Consider the following 17,299-nt stretch of genomic DNA (forward strand, 5'->3'; position numbering starts at 1 on the left):
TGATACATATTAATTCAGGGAGTCACACATGGTGGCCCTTGAGCAGTATGCACTGAGCCCTAACTCTGGTTAGACTATATTGTCCTGCGCCTGGAACTGGCTCCTGATTTGGTTCCTACTTACTATGCATTGCATTAAAATAGCTTTCCTAGTTCTTTGTCGTTGGTCTTCCCAGTTCTGTCTTCTGTTGACAGAAACACTCTTCTCACATACATAGTCTGTCAAATCCATGCCCAAAACATCATGCTGGCTGCCATTCTATGGTTAATACAATATCCAAGTCTTGGGACAAGATTCAAAGACCTTTAAGACATGGCCCAACTGTTAACACAATCATCTGTAAATGGGTCACTCTGCCCCACAACACCCTGTCCATCCCTACCTTTGTCATTCTGACTTTCATTAATTCTTTTAATTTTGATTATCTTGGAGTTACCTTCTCCTGACTCAGTCCCTTCTCGGTTTGGCAGAAGCTCATTCATTCTTCAACTCTAACTCAAATAAATTCTCCTGGCTAGAGCTTTCCTACCATTACGTTCTCTGATTCAAGCAGCATAAAATACTATCTCCTTTGTGCTTCTGTTGCTTTTGGTTTACATGTCCACTGCAGCCTGTATCACATTGTAATGACAGACATGTTAGTCTCTCTGAATTAACTGTGAATTATTTCAGAAGAGAAGTCATATTCCATTCATATCCTATTGACACTCAGCCTGCATATACTCACTACAGATAAAGAATGCCTATGCTACACGGGAGCCACCTAGATGTCCATTGACAGATGAATGGATAAAGGAATTGTGGTACATATATGCAATGGAATAGTACTCGGCCATAAAAAGAAACAGATTTGAGTCAGTTCTAGTAAGGTGGATAAACCTAGAGCCTGTTACACAGAGTGAAGTAAGTCAGAAAGAGAAAAAATATCATCTATTAACACATGTATACGGAATCTGCAAAAATAGTACTGATGAACATTTGCAGAGCAGGAATAGAGACACAGACATAGAGAACAGACTTGTGGAAACAGCGGGGAAGGAGAGGGTGGGAATTGAGAGAGTAGCCTTGAAAGATACATATTACCATATGCAAAACAGACAGCTAGTAGAAAGTTGCTGTATAACACAGGAAGCTCAACCTGGAGCTCTGTGACAGCCTAGAGGGATGGGAGCCCAAGAGGGAGGGGGCATATGTACACCTCTGGCTGCTTCACGTTGTTGTGTGGCAGAAATTAACTCAACATTGCAAAGCAATTACCCTCTAACTAAAATTTAAAAATAATTATAATAATGCCTATGCTGCTGGTGCTCATTTTTAAATGAAAGCATAAATAAAAATAATAACGTTAATAGAATAATTATATAACATCTTCACAGAGTGTGATCTCTGAAATGTTTCCTTCCAACTTTGTGTGGCTTTCAGATGCCACCTCACTTTCCTAGGTTTCTTTCTCATGATTTGAAAAGAGTGAGATCTCCTCAAAGAAGGTTTTTTTTTAAAAATCTATCATCCTTTATTGGGAATAGAAAATTACCTGTGTGTGTGTGTGTGTTTATTAGCTGAATTCAGCACTGCTGTATTTACGTTTCAGAAGTAAACACAGTTTAAAGATTAAGGTGGTATGGTTTCTTAGAGGATCATTTGAATCAGTCTGCAGCGTACATCTTAAGTAAACATATGTCCTCTTGCCTAAGTATAGCAGGGTGTTAACATTCAGTCACAGCTGTGAGCTGAGCCACAGATCCTGTCCTGATGTATCAAATGCCTAATTAATTGCTTTAAAAAGGAAGAGTTCTATTAATACTCCTTCTTCAGGAAGGACCTGTGGTACTTTTAATGGAGAGATTTTTAACATCTTTTGATCCATTCTACTTTAATTTTTATTTCTTTAATAAAAGCAGCAAGGGTGCAAAGATGAGAAGATTTTAATTGGAAACAAGCTATTTACTGAAATAGGGCTCAAAGTGACAGCAGCAACCACCACCCAAGGGCCACCCTTTCTCACCCCAGAAACAGAGACTCTGGAGTCAGTGTTATCTTGAAGGGAAAGTAGGCTCAGAGGTGACCCACCCCTAAACAAAGCATAATGGGGGAATGGAAGTCATCTTCTTGGTCAGAGGTATTTTCACTAAATTTTGGCTCAAATTTCTGTTTTTACTTGAATTGTTTAAACACACACACACACACACACACACACACACACATTCTGAGGAACAGGCTTAATTTTGTCTTAACATAATTTGTTTTAGCATCTAGCACACAGCCAAAACACTAGTTATATAACCAATAATGACTGCAACAACAAATACAACTGTTTTTTTCATGGAAAAGGAAAAGTTTTGGATTCAAATGATTTATTCGGTTTACTAGTTCCAGCCAATACCCTCAGAATAAATATAACTCACCTCTGGGTCCTGTCCTCATCCTGTGATTTGGGGTCGGCCGGTCTTACCCTTCTCTAGCTGCTACTGTCAGCTCCATGCTGACAAATTCCTGATAGATATCTCCAACCCAAACCTCTCTTCTGAGCTCCAGCTTTCTATTTTCAAGGAGGATCCTGCTTTGACATTCCAACTTGAATATTGAAAAGTATATCAAACGTAGCATGTCTGAGTGTGACTTTCTGATCTTCATTCTCAAACTTGGATTGTTCCACCATCCTAATTTCAGCAACTTGTCTCGCCATAAGGTGAATCCTAGGAATAACCCTTGAAAACTCCCTCTGTCTCACAATTATTGTCCAATCTTCCAGCCTGTCCTGTCCATTCTGCTTCCTGACTACTTCTAGAATCTTTCCCCACTGCTCCATCTTCACGGATACACCTTAGTCCTGCCTACCTACTAAACACGACTAAACTGTTTCTAAGAGACTATACCCTCCTCTATTACTTCCAATACAGTTCTGGACACGTGGTCAACTCACAGGTGAATAATGGGTCCTTCATTTAAACTGGAAATCTGTCAATGACATGTTTTATATTTCTATATGCATCAAGACCACAGGAAAAATTAAATCACTCTTCTCTCATTTTGTGATCTAGAACACTTTAGGATGGACAGGGTTTTACACTTTGCAGAGAAGCAGAGTGACAGGAGGCCTGACTCAGCTTGAAGGTGGAGCTTTGGATTCTGAGCCTTTGTATCACAACACACTCCCTTCATAACAAGCTTCATCAGCTGCATGATTCTCAACTCTGAGGGGCAGGGAAAGAATATGTAAACACTGTGTTGAAAACATAACACATGATGCATTCTAAATGAATTGTCCACGCCAGTCATGAAAAGCTGGTCTCTAATCCCAAGCAGTGAGCAGAGGTTTCCTGAAGTGGCATAGAGCCATGGAAAGCAAACAGCTGCAAGTTGGAAGCCCCTGTCCAGTGTCTGTTCTACCACAAAACTGGCGTGTGACCTTGAGCAAGTCAGGGGTTGTCTCGGAAACTTTTCTGCTTCATTTGCAAAAAGAAGATACCAGCCCCTTATCTGCTAAACTCACAGGGTTTCTGTGAGGATTAAACTGAATGATGCTTATGAAAGTGTTTTATTTCTCCCATCTGAACTCCCACAGTCCTTTTAGGAAGTATCTTTTACTCTGAGTGATATAGTAAAGAGATCACTGGACTAGAAACTTGCATTAAAATCCTTGCTTATAATATTTCCTAATTCTATAGCTTCTTAGGTGATGCTTTGTCAGGTCAATTCAGTCATTCAGTCATGTCCAATTCTTTGCAACCCCATGGACTGCAGCATGCCAGACTTTCCTGTCCATCACCAACTCCCGGAGCTTGCTCAAACTCATGTCCATTGAGTTGGAGATGCCATCCAACCATCTCATCCTCTGTCGCCCCCTTCTCCTCCCACCTTTAATCTTTTTCAGCATCAGGGTCTCTTCCAATGAGTCAGATTTTCCTGTCAGGCAGCCAAAGTATTGGAGCTTCAGCTTCAGCATCAGTCCTTCCAATGAACACTGAGGACTGATCTCCTTTAGGATGGACTGGTTGGATCTCCTTGCAGTCCAAGGGACTCTCAAGAGTCTTCTCCAACACCACAGTTCAAAAGCATCAATTCTTTGGCATTCAGCTTTCTTTATAGTCCAATTCTCACATCCATGCATGATTACTGGAAAAACCATAGCTTTGACTAGATGGACCTTTGTTGGCAAAGTAATGTCTCTGCTTCTTAATATGTTGTCTAGGTTGGTCATAGCTTTTCTTCCAAGGAGCAAGTGTCTTTTAATTTTAAAGCTACAGTCACCATCTGCAGTGATTTTGGAGCCCCCCAAAATAAAGCCTCTCACTGTTTCCACTGTTTCCCCATCTATTTGCCATGAAAGTGATGGGACAGGATGACATGATTAGCTTTTTGAATGCTGAGTTTTAAGTCAGCTTTGTCACTCTCCTCTTTCACTTTCATCAAGGGGCTCTTTAGTTCACTTTCTGCCATAAGGGTGGTGTCATCTGCATATTTGAGGACACTGATATCTCTCCTGGCAATCTTGATTCTAGTTTGTGCTTCATTCAGCCTGGCATTTCACATGATGTATTCTGCATAGAAGTTAAATAGGCAGGGTGACAATATACAGCCTTGAAATACTCCTTTCCTGATTTGGAACCAGTCTGTTTTTCCATATCCAGTTCTAACTGTGGCTTCTTGACCTCCATACAGATTTCTCAGGAGGCAGGTAAGGTGGTCTGGTATTCCCATCTCTTGAAGAATTTTCCAAGGTTTGTGGTGATCCACACAGTCAAAGGCTTTGACATAGTCATCAAGCAGAAGTAGATGTTTTTCTGGAACTCTATTGCTTTTTTGATGATCCAATGGATGTTGGCAGTTTGATCTCTGGTTCCTCTGATCTTAGGTTCCTCTACTATTTTCAGCTTGAACATCTGGAAGTTTTTAGTTCAAGTACTGTTGAAGCCTGGCTTGGAGAATTTTGAGCATTACTTTACTAGAGTATGAAATGAGGGCAATTATGCAGTAGTTTGAGCATTCTTCGGCATTGCCTTTCTTTGGGATTGGAATGAAAACTGACCTTTTCCAGTCCTGTGGCCACTGCTGAGTTTTCCAAATGTGCTGGCATATTGAGTGCAGCACTTTCACAGCATCATCTTTCAGGATTTGAAATAGCTCAACTGGAATTCCATCACCTCCACTACCTTTGTTCATAGTGATGTTTCCTAAAGCCCATTTGACTTTGCATTCCAGGATGTCTGGCTCTAGGTGAGTGATCACACCATGGTGGTTATCTGGGTCATGAAGATCTTTTTTGTATAGTTCTTCTGTGTATTCTTGATGCTTTATAGACTTTCTGAATTGAGCCAGGAAAACTCATTTGTAAAACAGAGATTATCATACCAGCCTTATCTGAGAATCAAATGTGCTAACATTTGTGAAAGCGATAAACTCTCTAAACATGAATTGGGAAATGCCTTTATTTCATTGATTTTCACTTCCAACTCACATGAATCCATCCCATGGATCCATCTGTCCCAGGCAATGACCAAGTGTTACAGGCACTTTCTCAACCCTGTTTAATACTCATCACCACCTTACATGTCAGGCACTATTATTATTCCACATAAGGAAATGAAGGCACCAGTAACTGGCCCAAGGCCACCTGGCTAGTTCAATTCTGAGCCAGAATCAAAGCCCAGGAAGTTCAATTTCACAGCCTCAAAGCCTTAACCTTGTGAATACACTGAGTCACACTTCATATATAATTTTAGATTGCTGAATGGAGGGTATAACATTCTACATACATATAAAAATTTGCTACTGTGCTTTACATGTAAATAAAGGATGCAAATCAGCCTCACCATTAAGTCAGAGTATTATCAGAAAGAAGCCTGTCGAAGAAATCCATATCCTAATTCTGAAAATATCAAGAAAGTTTGATTCTTTTCCAGATTAATCCACTAACTGCTGAGAACAAGCAGGTGTAGAGATGAGAACACCTGCTCTGGAGCCAGGCCTGCCTTCAATCCTGGTGCTACCACTTGCCAGTTGTATAGCGGAGGTATAAACCTCTTTAAGCCTCGTCTGGACGATGTTTTGCTGTGAGGATGAAATAAGACAATTTATCTAAGATGCCTGCTTCCTGGTACCAGTGAGTAGTCAACAAATGCTTGCTCTCAGTGTCTCAGTGTGGATGCTTACTCTGGTCTTAGGGATGCAACTGACCCTTCCCTTGGGCATCAGCTGCTAGATGTTTAAGTAGCAGAAAGTTGGACTCTGATCCCTAAGATCATTCTCCATTCTAAAGATTTTTAGGTAGTAGGGAGAGACAGCTGGATGTCTGTGAATTCTGGCTTTCAGGTTCTAGAATTTATGTTGGCCTCTGACTTATGCAATGAAAGCTCCTGAGGGGCTGAATAAAAAATGTTAACCGTGGCACGTGCATTATTGACACCATTAACCAGTCAGGCAGATTAATGATAATCTGAGCTAGAGTAATTTGCCTGGCAAGGCCATCGCAAATCTGAGGTGAATGTTAAATCCACTACCTTTTAAAAAGCTGTTGTGTTAAGGGGCTAAATAAACCTATATGGGCAAATAAGCATCCCAGCTAATCACTCAGAGACATGGCTCATGTTTGTTCTAGTTGAGAGCCAGAAAACAGAAAATGAACCAAGATAGTGGAATCAAATTTCAAAATCAACTTTTTGTTTCTCAATTTAAAAAGTTTCCGTTGAATTGCAGTCAGCATTTTCATCCTCTCAGTAACACAGTTTGCTTTATTGGTTGAGGGAAAATCTATTAAGAATATCACATCTGCCTCTCCGCCACTTTTATCTTATCAGTTCCGATCAGTAAACATCTGCAGAAGTCAGGAAACTAGACACTTGGATACAGAATTATAAATAAGATCCTGTCTCAATTGCTGGGGAGAGAAATACACATATAGTCGAACAAACACAAAACCAGATACAAGGTGCCAAATACTTACCATAGTCACATAATCAAAGTGAAAGGGGCAGATAAAGGAGAAATTGATGACTTCTGACCTATAGGACCCTGGAGAGTTTCACATGGTGACTGACATTTCAATTGGAACTTCAATTCAACTATTCCATGAGGTTTTACTCTAAGTTAGGCATTGCTCTGGGTGCTGAGAATAGCTCAATGAATAAAAGTGATAAAAACATCCTTGCCCACATAATGCGTATATTCTGGTGGTAAGAAATCCTTTTCAGGAAACGATAATTAAAAGGTAATAACTCAGTGGTGAAGAATAAGAATGAATAAGGACACGGGGAAGGTTAGCAGTCAGGTAAAACTTCCAACAGAGGATACCATGATAATTCTCTGAATGAGATAGGTAGTCACTTGTGTGAACTCTAGGTTAACTCCAGCTGCTAAGGGAAGAATAGACTTGCGAGGTTGTAGCAATAGTATGGATGAAACTTGATGGTAGTAAGAAGTAAGAAGTGGCAGGATTCAGTATATGCTTTATTTTCATTTATATAGTCAACTTTTTTAATTATAGAAAATTTTGAGCAATACAAAATTAGACAGAATGATATGAGGACCCAATTATTCCCATCAGTCAGCTTAAAATAAATCACAAAAGCCAGTCTTTTAGCATTATTTTGTAGCAAAAATCAGGTATCCTATTCTATCAAGGATTCATGATATATTTTGGCAGTGCTGCTAAGACTTGATGATGGATTTGATGTAGGGGTTCAGGAAAAAAAGAGGTCTTAACAATTACTCCAAAGACTTTGGCTTGAGTAATGAGAAATATGCAGATTTTACTGATGGAGGAACCTCTGGCATGACAAAGTTTTGGAAGGGGATTGAGGTCAAAGCAAAATAGATATTTCATTTATAAGTTTTAGATGCTCATGACAAATCAAAGTTGAGAAATCAGAAAGGAATTGGGCTATATTATTCAGAACTGCAGGTAAAACATCAGGTCCAGGTGTACAAATTTAGAAGGCATCAACATATTGACAAAATATTGATATAAAGTCACAAACTAGATGAATTGATATCTCCAAAGTCTGAGTTCTAGGGCAACTTAATATTCACAGGTCAGGGAGACTAAGAGTAACATGTAAAAAAAAAGCCTGAAAATGGAATAGAATCCATAGGACCAGAATAGAATCCATAGGACTGGAATAGAATCAGGAGAATGTCTATTATAGAATCCAAGAGAAGAATATGTTTAATGATAGGGGAAGTGATCAACAGTGACAACATTTGCTAACTACCCAAGTAATGAGAGGACCAGGAATTGACTATGGGGTTTAGCATCATGGATGCCACCTGGTAAACCCTGCTAAGATCAGTTTCAGTAAAATACTAGGGATAGAATCATAACTGGATATGAGGTAAGGCATTGGAGTAAAGTTAGACAAGGCTTCCCCTGTGGCTTAGCTGGTAAAGAATCTGCTTGCAATGCGGGAGACCTGGGTTTGATCCCTGGGTTGGGAAGATCTTCTGGAGAAGGGAAAGGATACCCACCCCAGTATTCTGGTCTGGAGAATTCCATGGACTGTATAGTCCAGGGGTCGCAAAGAGTCAGAAATGACTGAGTGACTTTCACCTCACCTAGACAACTCGAGGTCTGTTGCTGTAAAAGGGAAAAGAATGAAGTGATAGAAAAGGGAGAAATAAGACTGAGAGGAATGGTGTGTTGAGATGAAAAATACAGATACATGCTTGCATGCTGATGGGCATGATAGCCCAAGGTGCAAAACACTGATGAGGAGGAGAAAGACTCACCTGAAGCTTTGTTGTTTGCAAGACAGGGTGGGATCTAATATTTAAGTGAACGTTTGGCCCTGTTAAGAGCATGGCCAATTCTTTCACAGCAATTTGAGGAAAGACAGGTTCCATACTTAAAGATCCACTGAGATAGGTAAATCAGATATGCAGCTTATACAACTTCTATTCCGAGTGCTACTATTTTCCAGGAAATTAGAAGGGAGGTTAATTAAGAGCAGGGGAAAGAGGGAAAGTATTGGAGATTTAAATATATCTAGGGTCATGTGTGAGAGAGGCTGACTGCTCTGTGCAATGTAACTCCCAGATGAGTAGTGAAGAATTTCAAGACTATCGGCGCAGCCGCACATTTTCTTCCAGGTATATTCAGCTCCAAGAGCACAAGAAAAAGTAGACAGAAAATTAGTTTACTTGAGTTGGTTTTTTTTCCCGAGAAACTAATATTAAATGAGAATCACAAGCAAAGCATTGGTGTATGTCAGTGTTTCTAAGAATTGACTGCAGAATTTTAGCTTTTAACAAGTGAAGGAGAACATGAAGGAGGAGGGACCATGGAAGACCATAGAATCAATGAAGTGCAGGGTCCCCGTGGAATCAAGGTTGGCTGTAATCAGAGTCTTAAATGGAAGCTTATACAACTTCTACTCCGAGTACTACTATTTTCCAGGAAACTAGGAGGAAGGTCATTTAAAGAGAGGGAGAGAGGGAAGGTACTGGAGATTTGAGAAGAGAGAAACAGGAAAATCAGAGAAAGTATGATGTCTGAAAGTGAGAGCATGGAGAATTTGCAGAGTGCTGTTGACAAGAATCATGGTACGGCCAGAGGAATAACTGCCCAAGAGGTATGGAGGATTGATCCATGGGTTTGAAAGGTAAGGAAGATATCAATAGATGAATAAAGGATAAAATGTTTTTATTAGCAGGAAACAGTGAGCAGCTTTGAATGTAAATGGTTCATATAAAAGATGGCAACCCATTGTTACGGTGATACAACCCTCAGCTTTGAGCCTTATTTTCAGCCTTTTCCATACTGTCTGTCTTAGAGCTCAAACAATTTTTGAGACCTGCATCCTGCCACTGTGCAGTGACTGACTTGGATGCTCTCACTGAATTCTTTCAATTAGTTCTCACAGCAATTCTGATAGGTAGAAGTCATGTTCCCTTCGCCCATCACAGCAAAGAGATATTATTCCTGGTTTTTACATAATTGAATTCACAAAGCTCACATCTGATAAAACCGTGGGGCCATTTCCAAATCTAGCCATTTGGACACATGTGGTATATTTTTAACCATCACAGGTTAGAGGCACTACACTCTATCTATGTATAGATTGCAGACAGATTTCCATTCAAGGGAATTTGGTAGTAGTTATGTGCATGTCTTTATATAGAAATTTGATCATATTTAAATTTAAAACACTTTCACATTGTTTAAGCAGTGAAGTGAGTGATCCAAACTGTATTTCAAAAAGACAGCTTGAGACAGTGAGGGGGATGGATTACAAGGTGAGAAACTATTGTCAGCGATCATATAAGTGATGGTGGAGATAACAGAAAGAAAGGAGACATGGCTGAGCTGTGGCCAAGATAGCCATGAGAGGACCTGGTGACTAATGGCAGCGCTAAGAGCTGGAGGAGTAAAACATGACGTGGGTTTTTTCGCTTGGTCAAGAGGATGAAAGGGACAAGCATAAACCAAGAAAAGTGAAGAAAATATATACTTAAGGAGGAGACAGTGAGAATGGTTCTGGGCAGGTTGAATTTAAGATGCCTCCAAGAAACCCATGTGAACACAGGAAGACAAGTGGGCAAGAATTATTACCTGCAGTCTTCACAGCTGCATGCAAGGAACTTAAGAGGCTTCTCCTAAGGTCACAGAGTTATGTAGTTGCGGAGATAAAACTGAAACAAAGGTCTGCTTCTTCACAGTAATGAATGACCCTAGGGAACACAGGCGATAGGTGCTGGTGTATTTCTTTCCTTTCATGGTAGAGGCAGGTCAAATCGTAAAAGACAACAGAAACTTAAAAAGGATATACTTTAACGGCTGCTGTGAACTGAGAAGAAAAGCATTTTGAGACGCAGCAGGAGAGAAGTTTCAGTGTGCCATCCGGTTATCACACTGCAGCCTTTTGAACTAAAGACCACTCCTGCCAGCCCAAGTATACTGTCCCTTTCGGACCCTGAAGGGTTCCTGAAGATCACCATGTGGCTAAAGCACTCAAGTTTGAGACACTTGCAAGCCTGACGCTTCGATCCGGGCTTCCCCCGCACATGCCTTCAATAGGCACAGGTGACAGCCTGTGACAGCCATCCAGTCTCTTCTCCCGCAGAAGAATGAATAGTCATTCTGGGATTAATGTGAGCTCAGCCTTGCGGACACCTGGGTCCCAACAGGACACGTGTCCATTCTTGGTCTTTCTGCTTCTCTAGCTCCCTTTCTTTCTCCCTCTCGCTCTCTTCTTTCCTCATGCCCCTCTAAAACATACAGAGATGCATAAAACAAGTCATATTTCCCACATGGCCACTTTGAACTAGTTATTTAAGAGGAGGTTTAATGTGGAAGGAAAGATTTGGGAATTGCAACTCCGCCAAGTCAACAGATATTTTGTAAAGACCCTAGTTACCCTATCAAAATCCTCATCCATTAAAGAATTTAATGATGCTGTTCCCTCTCTTTTAATCATCTTTAATTGGCAATATTAAAGAAAACAAAAATAATGAGGAGAGAAAATTACAAAATGCTTTAAAAATGGAAATGGGAACTCCCTAGCTTTCTGACTCATTCTAAGTGAGATATTTACAGAATGGCTTTATGCTTTAATCTTTAATAAAAGTTCCAAACATTGAACATGCTTAAATGTAAATATACCTGTTCAAGTGCCAGTAATTAATGATAAATAATAATGATACCAATCATATGGGCATTTGATAAATATAACAAAACTCCATTTCAAGCAATATGGCTAGCTGGATAGTATGTGAAAAAATGCTGGGTAAATTATTCAAAATCTCTTTTACAAAAAAAAAAAAATTACCCATGAATATGCTGGCAGCAAAATAAGAGAATTATAGTGGGAAAGCAGACTCGCAGGATGACTCTTTAACTTAGGGTACTTGCCCATCAATAGAAGTCTAGACCTATAAATTTTAGAAACTAACAGGAAAAGAGAATAAGAAACAAAGTTTGCAGTTAAAGTAGGCTATAAGGTCTATTAGAGAACCCTGCATATAGCCAGGATCCTGAAAAAAAGCAAGCTTCAGTGGAAAATGAAAATGAAATTAAATTATAGCCCAGTGTCAGTTTTAACTTAATTGGAACAGGAAAAAATAATAAATAAATAAACCCTCTTAAAATTGCTTAACACAAGTCTGCATTTACCCACTTAAATTGATATGTTAAAAATGGTAGAAAAACAAATACTTAATGGGCTTTCTGATAACTGATGAAATATCAGTATGCGACCTGCCTCCCTGGTGGCTCCATCAGTAAAGAAGCCTCCTGAAGTGTGGGAGAGCTCAGTCCCTGGGTCGGGAAGATTCCCTGGAGGAGAGCATGGCAACCCACTCCAGTATTCTTGCCTGGAGAATCCCATGGACAGAGGAGCCTGGCGGGCTACAGTCCATGGGGTTGCAGAGTCAGACACGACTGAGGGACTAAGCACATGAGGCCTGCATGGACCAAATACATCTTAACAAAAACTTGGTTTAATATGGACTCATTTTGGGAAAGAAAATCTTCCCAGGAGAATGTACTTTAAATCTGGGCCTCAAAAATTCCCTCAGACAAATTTCTAAGGACTAGAGTTCACAATCGCCCAATAGAGTTCAAGAATCGCCCAAACATGGGAAGAAAAATAAGCTCCCATGAAGAAGAGTCAGAAGAAACATATTGCTGAATCAGACACACAGACTGCAGATATAAGAATGGTTAAATGTAGATTATAAAATAAGCATAATGAATTTAAAGAAATGAGATATTATATACAGTATATTCTTATAGATTGGAACTTAAGCAATATCTATTACAGACTTACAAATCAAACTTCAAAGTCTTAAAATCATGAAACACTTTAAGGAAGGAAAAAAAAAACAGAAAACAAAATAAAACAACAAAGAAGTCAAAAGCAACAGCAGCTTGTAATCTTGAAACCAGATGTATATGGCGTGCTTTTGCCTAGACAATAATATTAAAGACTCTTACCCTTGAGTGACTTTTATAACTGCAACCTAATTTAATCATAACAAAAACTTTTTGTCCATCCTAAAGGAAATCAGTCCAGAATATTCTTTGGAAGGACTGATGCTGAAGCTGAAACTCCAATACTTTGGCCACCTGATACAAAGAGCTGACTCATTGGAAAAGATCCTGACGCTGGCAAAGATTGAAGGCAGGAGGAGAAGGGGATGACAGAGGATGAGATGGTTGGATGGCATCACCGACTCAATGGACATGAGTTTGAGTAAACTCCAGGAGTTGGTGATGGACAGAGAGGCCTGGCGTGCTGCAGTCCATGGGGTCACAAAGAGTCAGACATGACTGAGAGACTGAACTGAACTTAACTTTGCCTAGACAATAATATTAAAGACTCTTGCTCTTGAGTGACTTTTATAATTGCAACCTAATTTAATCATAACAAAAACTTTTAAGGTAAGTACTACTAGATTCTCTTTACTCAAGAATGAAATGAGGCTCAGAGAAGTTATGTGGTTTTCTGGAGATCGCCTCATGTCAGTGACAGAGCTGAGACTGCAACCTCACCACACTGGTTCTCCCACATTTGATTCTATTAATATGCAGCTTAATTCTTAATTAAGAATTCAGAATTCTGTTTAACACTTTGAAAATCAAGGAGACTTAACCAAAGCCTGATAGCATATATTTACATGCTTGTCTTTTTACAAAGAAGTTTTCTATAAATAATTGAATTTGCACCGGACACCCCACCCTGCTGTTATAAGAAGCCCCTCACACATCTAAAGTTCTTAGATGCACAAAGAGAGGCCTTGGTACTGAAACTAAAAACTCGTGTACACAGCTTCTAATGGATGTATTTTCTTTTTAGGAATGAGGGGAAATCTCCCATTATTGAGCCATTCTTTTATGCCAACTCAATTGCATGTAACTTTATACATATCTTTAAAAGATACAGTTTTGTAAATATTTAATATTCTGCTACTTTGATGTTGAATTGTAAATGTCAAATATTCTATTTGGGTTTTTTAAAAAATGTTTTACTATATTTTGTTTAAAAGGAAAAGTTGTACATTTTTAGAGTGTTTTTGAGTAGATTCAATGTACTGAAAATAAAAAATTAAAAAAAACAACAACCCTGAATTTGCTTCTGTACACAATCCTGCTTTAAAAAGAACACACAAGCAACTCAATTATCTCCACTGAATAATGAGTGAAAGGCAGCGGGCAGAACTTCCTCACGGTCTCCAAAATCCTGCTCAAGACCTCTGGCCACCATCACCCCACAGTCTACATTTAAAGACGTGGTGGGTTAAGCTGAATTTCTTGATTGCACCTACCTGTTGTCACCTTCCCTGGAGTAGAAGACCGTGAAAGTCTGAATGTTCCCTTTTGCTTCTGCAGGTGGGCGCCAGCTGAGACGGACAAACCGACTAGAGACCAGGACAGGGACCACGTCTCTGGGAGCGGATGGGAGAACACTGGAGCTCAGGATGGCTACGAAGGAAGGAGAGAAGGCTGTCAGAAGTGAGGGGGACATGGGCACGAAACGTGCAGGAAGGCAAGGAAGGCCTGGCAGCAAATGCGGAATGGTGCATTCCCATCCATTCTAAAGGAAGGAAGAAAAGAGAAACCAAAGGCACAACAGTGGAATCGAAGGTGTATTAGAGTGTATAGGTTAATTTCAAACTCCTAAATTATCCCTCCCCCACTACTATATATAACATAGATAACCAACAAGGACCTACTGTGTAGCATGGGGAACTAGACTGAATTTTTTTTTAGTAACCCATATGGGAAAAAAATACATACATATATATAACACGCACACATATATTTCAGAAAAAAATATATATCCAAATCACGTTGCTGTACAACTGAAACTAACACAATATTGTAAACCAAGTATATCTCAATAAAAAATGTATTAGGATTTCTTGGAGTTCATAAAATATTGGCAAACTAATAACACGATTCTATCGTATATGGCCAGTTTCTACTGCTAAAGGGATTCATGACCATAAGCAAAAATGTTCGGTTTCAGCATGAAACAGGGAAAATAGACTTACTACAGGTATTTTTTGTTTTGGCTGCATCCTGTAGCTTGTGGGATTTTAGTCCATCAACCAGGGATTGAACCCAGGCACCAGCAGCACTGAGTCCTAACCACTGGCCTACCAGGGAATTTCTTCCAAGTACTGATACATGCTTTAGATAACCAAGCAGTTACTATAAAATCTTATTCCACTCTGACTGCCCATTTACATCATTCTAGATACAATGTGAAGGACCTTGTTTTACTGTTTCCAGTGAGCACACGAAATTAAAAGTAGCAAACTAAATGTTGAAAGATATAACAAGTAGAAGCAATTCTACTAGCAATGCTAATAGAAGGAAAGACTGAAAATTCCACCGGACATCAAGAATTACCATTGTACCATACTTGTTGAGTATCACCATATTTAAATCCAAATTCAATGACTGTTATTTATAGGAATAACTGAATCATCCACAGGTGGAAAACTGGGTTTTCAAATACCTTAGGGGCATTCATAATCTTTAACAGATGTTTGCAGTTAAATGAGAGTGTGCTTGTGTGTGTGTATGTGTTTGTGAATTCATAATTAATATTTGCTGGATATTTCCATTTTCTTCTTATTTGTTCAAGTCCCCAAGTCTAAGGAATACATATTTCAATTTGACAGGTGATTTCTGGCCCCAAAGCACAAGTACCCATTTGTCTACATTTAATCTTCAAACTGGCTTTGGTGGGCCATTTTCTCTAATTCTTACTGAAGTTAGTCTCCATTCTTGCATTTACTTTCTCCAGGGGCTAGATGAGTGGGCATTCCTGCTGTGAACTAAACTCCTGTTCACTGGAAAATCCATTTGGGGAGGCAGGGGGTTCTTATTTCCCAACGGTCCTAGAAACTTAACCAGTTTACAATACAGTTAGAAAGAGAGGTTTTCAAGAGCTGCAAAAAGCTTTCAGTTATTTCTAGCTGCACAGATTCTTAGCCAGCTTCTTTGCAGATACAATTCCCCCCTTGCTTTCTTGATCAGCACAGTATTTGACATGAATGGAAGACTGGTGGTGAGTCAGTCAATCTTCTATGATGGAGTAATAAGGGGAGGGGACAGACGGAGGCCAGGGTAGGAAGCATCTTTCTTAAATACACGGGAGTTAAGCTCCTTGACAAAAACCTTTGCTTCCGCACACCGTGGACAGCTCAAACTCTCAGGCTGAAGTGAATTTATCACTCCCCCTCAGCCTGCTTCTCCTCCAGGGCCGCTTGACCTAGTTGTGTCTGCACGTCTTCTCAAATCTGTAGCCTACAACCCTAGACACGTATCCCCTCTTCCTGACTTCCCCTCACTTGCCCCTGCGAGGATTCCCCTTCATGGAGACGCCTGCTACCTCTAATCTATCTCATCTCCGCTTCTCTCCACACTGTCGTTCTCTCTCACCAGACTCGCCACAACGGTCTTCCAGCTCCCCTGTTTGCCTTCCACTCATCTCCCTCGAATTCATTCTCTGTACAGCGACCAGCATCAACTTGTACGAAGACACACCGGCTCATCACTCTCTCATCTTTCTCCTCTGTGCTTACTCGTTGCCTCAGAGAAACTCAAGCTTCTCAGTCTGCCGGCAGGCCTTGCTTCTGTCTGTCGTTTTTCTTGGTTTGCCTTTCCTCTCACCGAGGCCCTAAGTGCGCACGCTTTATTTGGATGGTGATCCCAGGAAAGACCCGTGAGGAGTCGGGAAGGAAACAGGGCCAGGAGGGAAGGCTGGAAAGAGGGAGCTCCCTGGCGGATTGCCACTGAGGGTGACTGAAGAGCACCCTCCCTGGGGACTCTGGGAGCCAAGACCGCACAGGCCTCTGGAGACACACACTGGGGGGTTTATCTATCTACTTCCTCCACCGTAAGGTGAGTGTAATTCCAGAGCATTCGCCTTCCCGCACAATAGCCTCACGTGTTCTGTTGCCAGAAAAATAACAGCTTTGGGCAGAGACTTGCTCATGTTCACATTAGCTCTACTTCCTCTGCAAATATTCAGCAAGCACCTATCCTCTGCAGCCCTCCTAGGGCAGAGGAGATGAGGCCACTCTTCTCATGGGGCTCGCCTGGATGCACACTGCATTTTGCTGCTGATACTGATCATGCTTTCTTTCTCCAGGCTGAACCACTTGCGGTTCCCCAGGGCCGCGGCACAGGCAGTTCTCACTTAAACAAGTCCACTTCATTCACTTAAATCCTCCTTTCTTCTTGACTTACTGTAGGTGTGTTTCCTCTGTAAAGACTGACTCATAGTATTTGTAGAATAGCTAACAGACATACAGTTAATATCTATCATAAACATGAATGTCTGAAAATCAA

At 40.4% G+C, this 17,299-nt stretch overlaps 1 protein-coding gene across 10 annotated transcripts in view; it reads right to left on the bottom strand.

Moving 5' to 3' along the window:
• The window catches only part of DCC (DCC netrin 1 receptor), a 1,367,203-nt gene that overhangs the window by 405,741 nt on the left and 944,163 nt on the right, over positions 1–17,299 (bottom strand). For all 10 annotated transcript variants that reach the window (XM_044934810.2, XM_044934809.2, XM_044934814.2 and 7 more), the window contains one exon: positions 14,260–14,416. In XM_044934810.2, the coding sequence (XP_044790745.1) occupies positions 14,260–14,416 (157 nt within the window). The remainder of the gene's footprint in view (positions 1–14,259; positions 14,417–17,299) is intronic.

This window comes from Bubalus bubalis, chromosome 22, assembly GCF_019923935.1.
Source record: "Bubalus bubalis isolate 160015118507 breed Murrah chromosome 22, NDDB_SH_1, whole genome shotgun sequence".
NCBI lineage: Eukaryota > Metazoa > Chordata > Mammalia > Artiodactyla > Bovidae > Bubalus > Bubalus bubalis.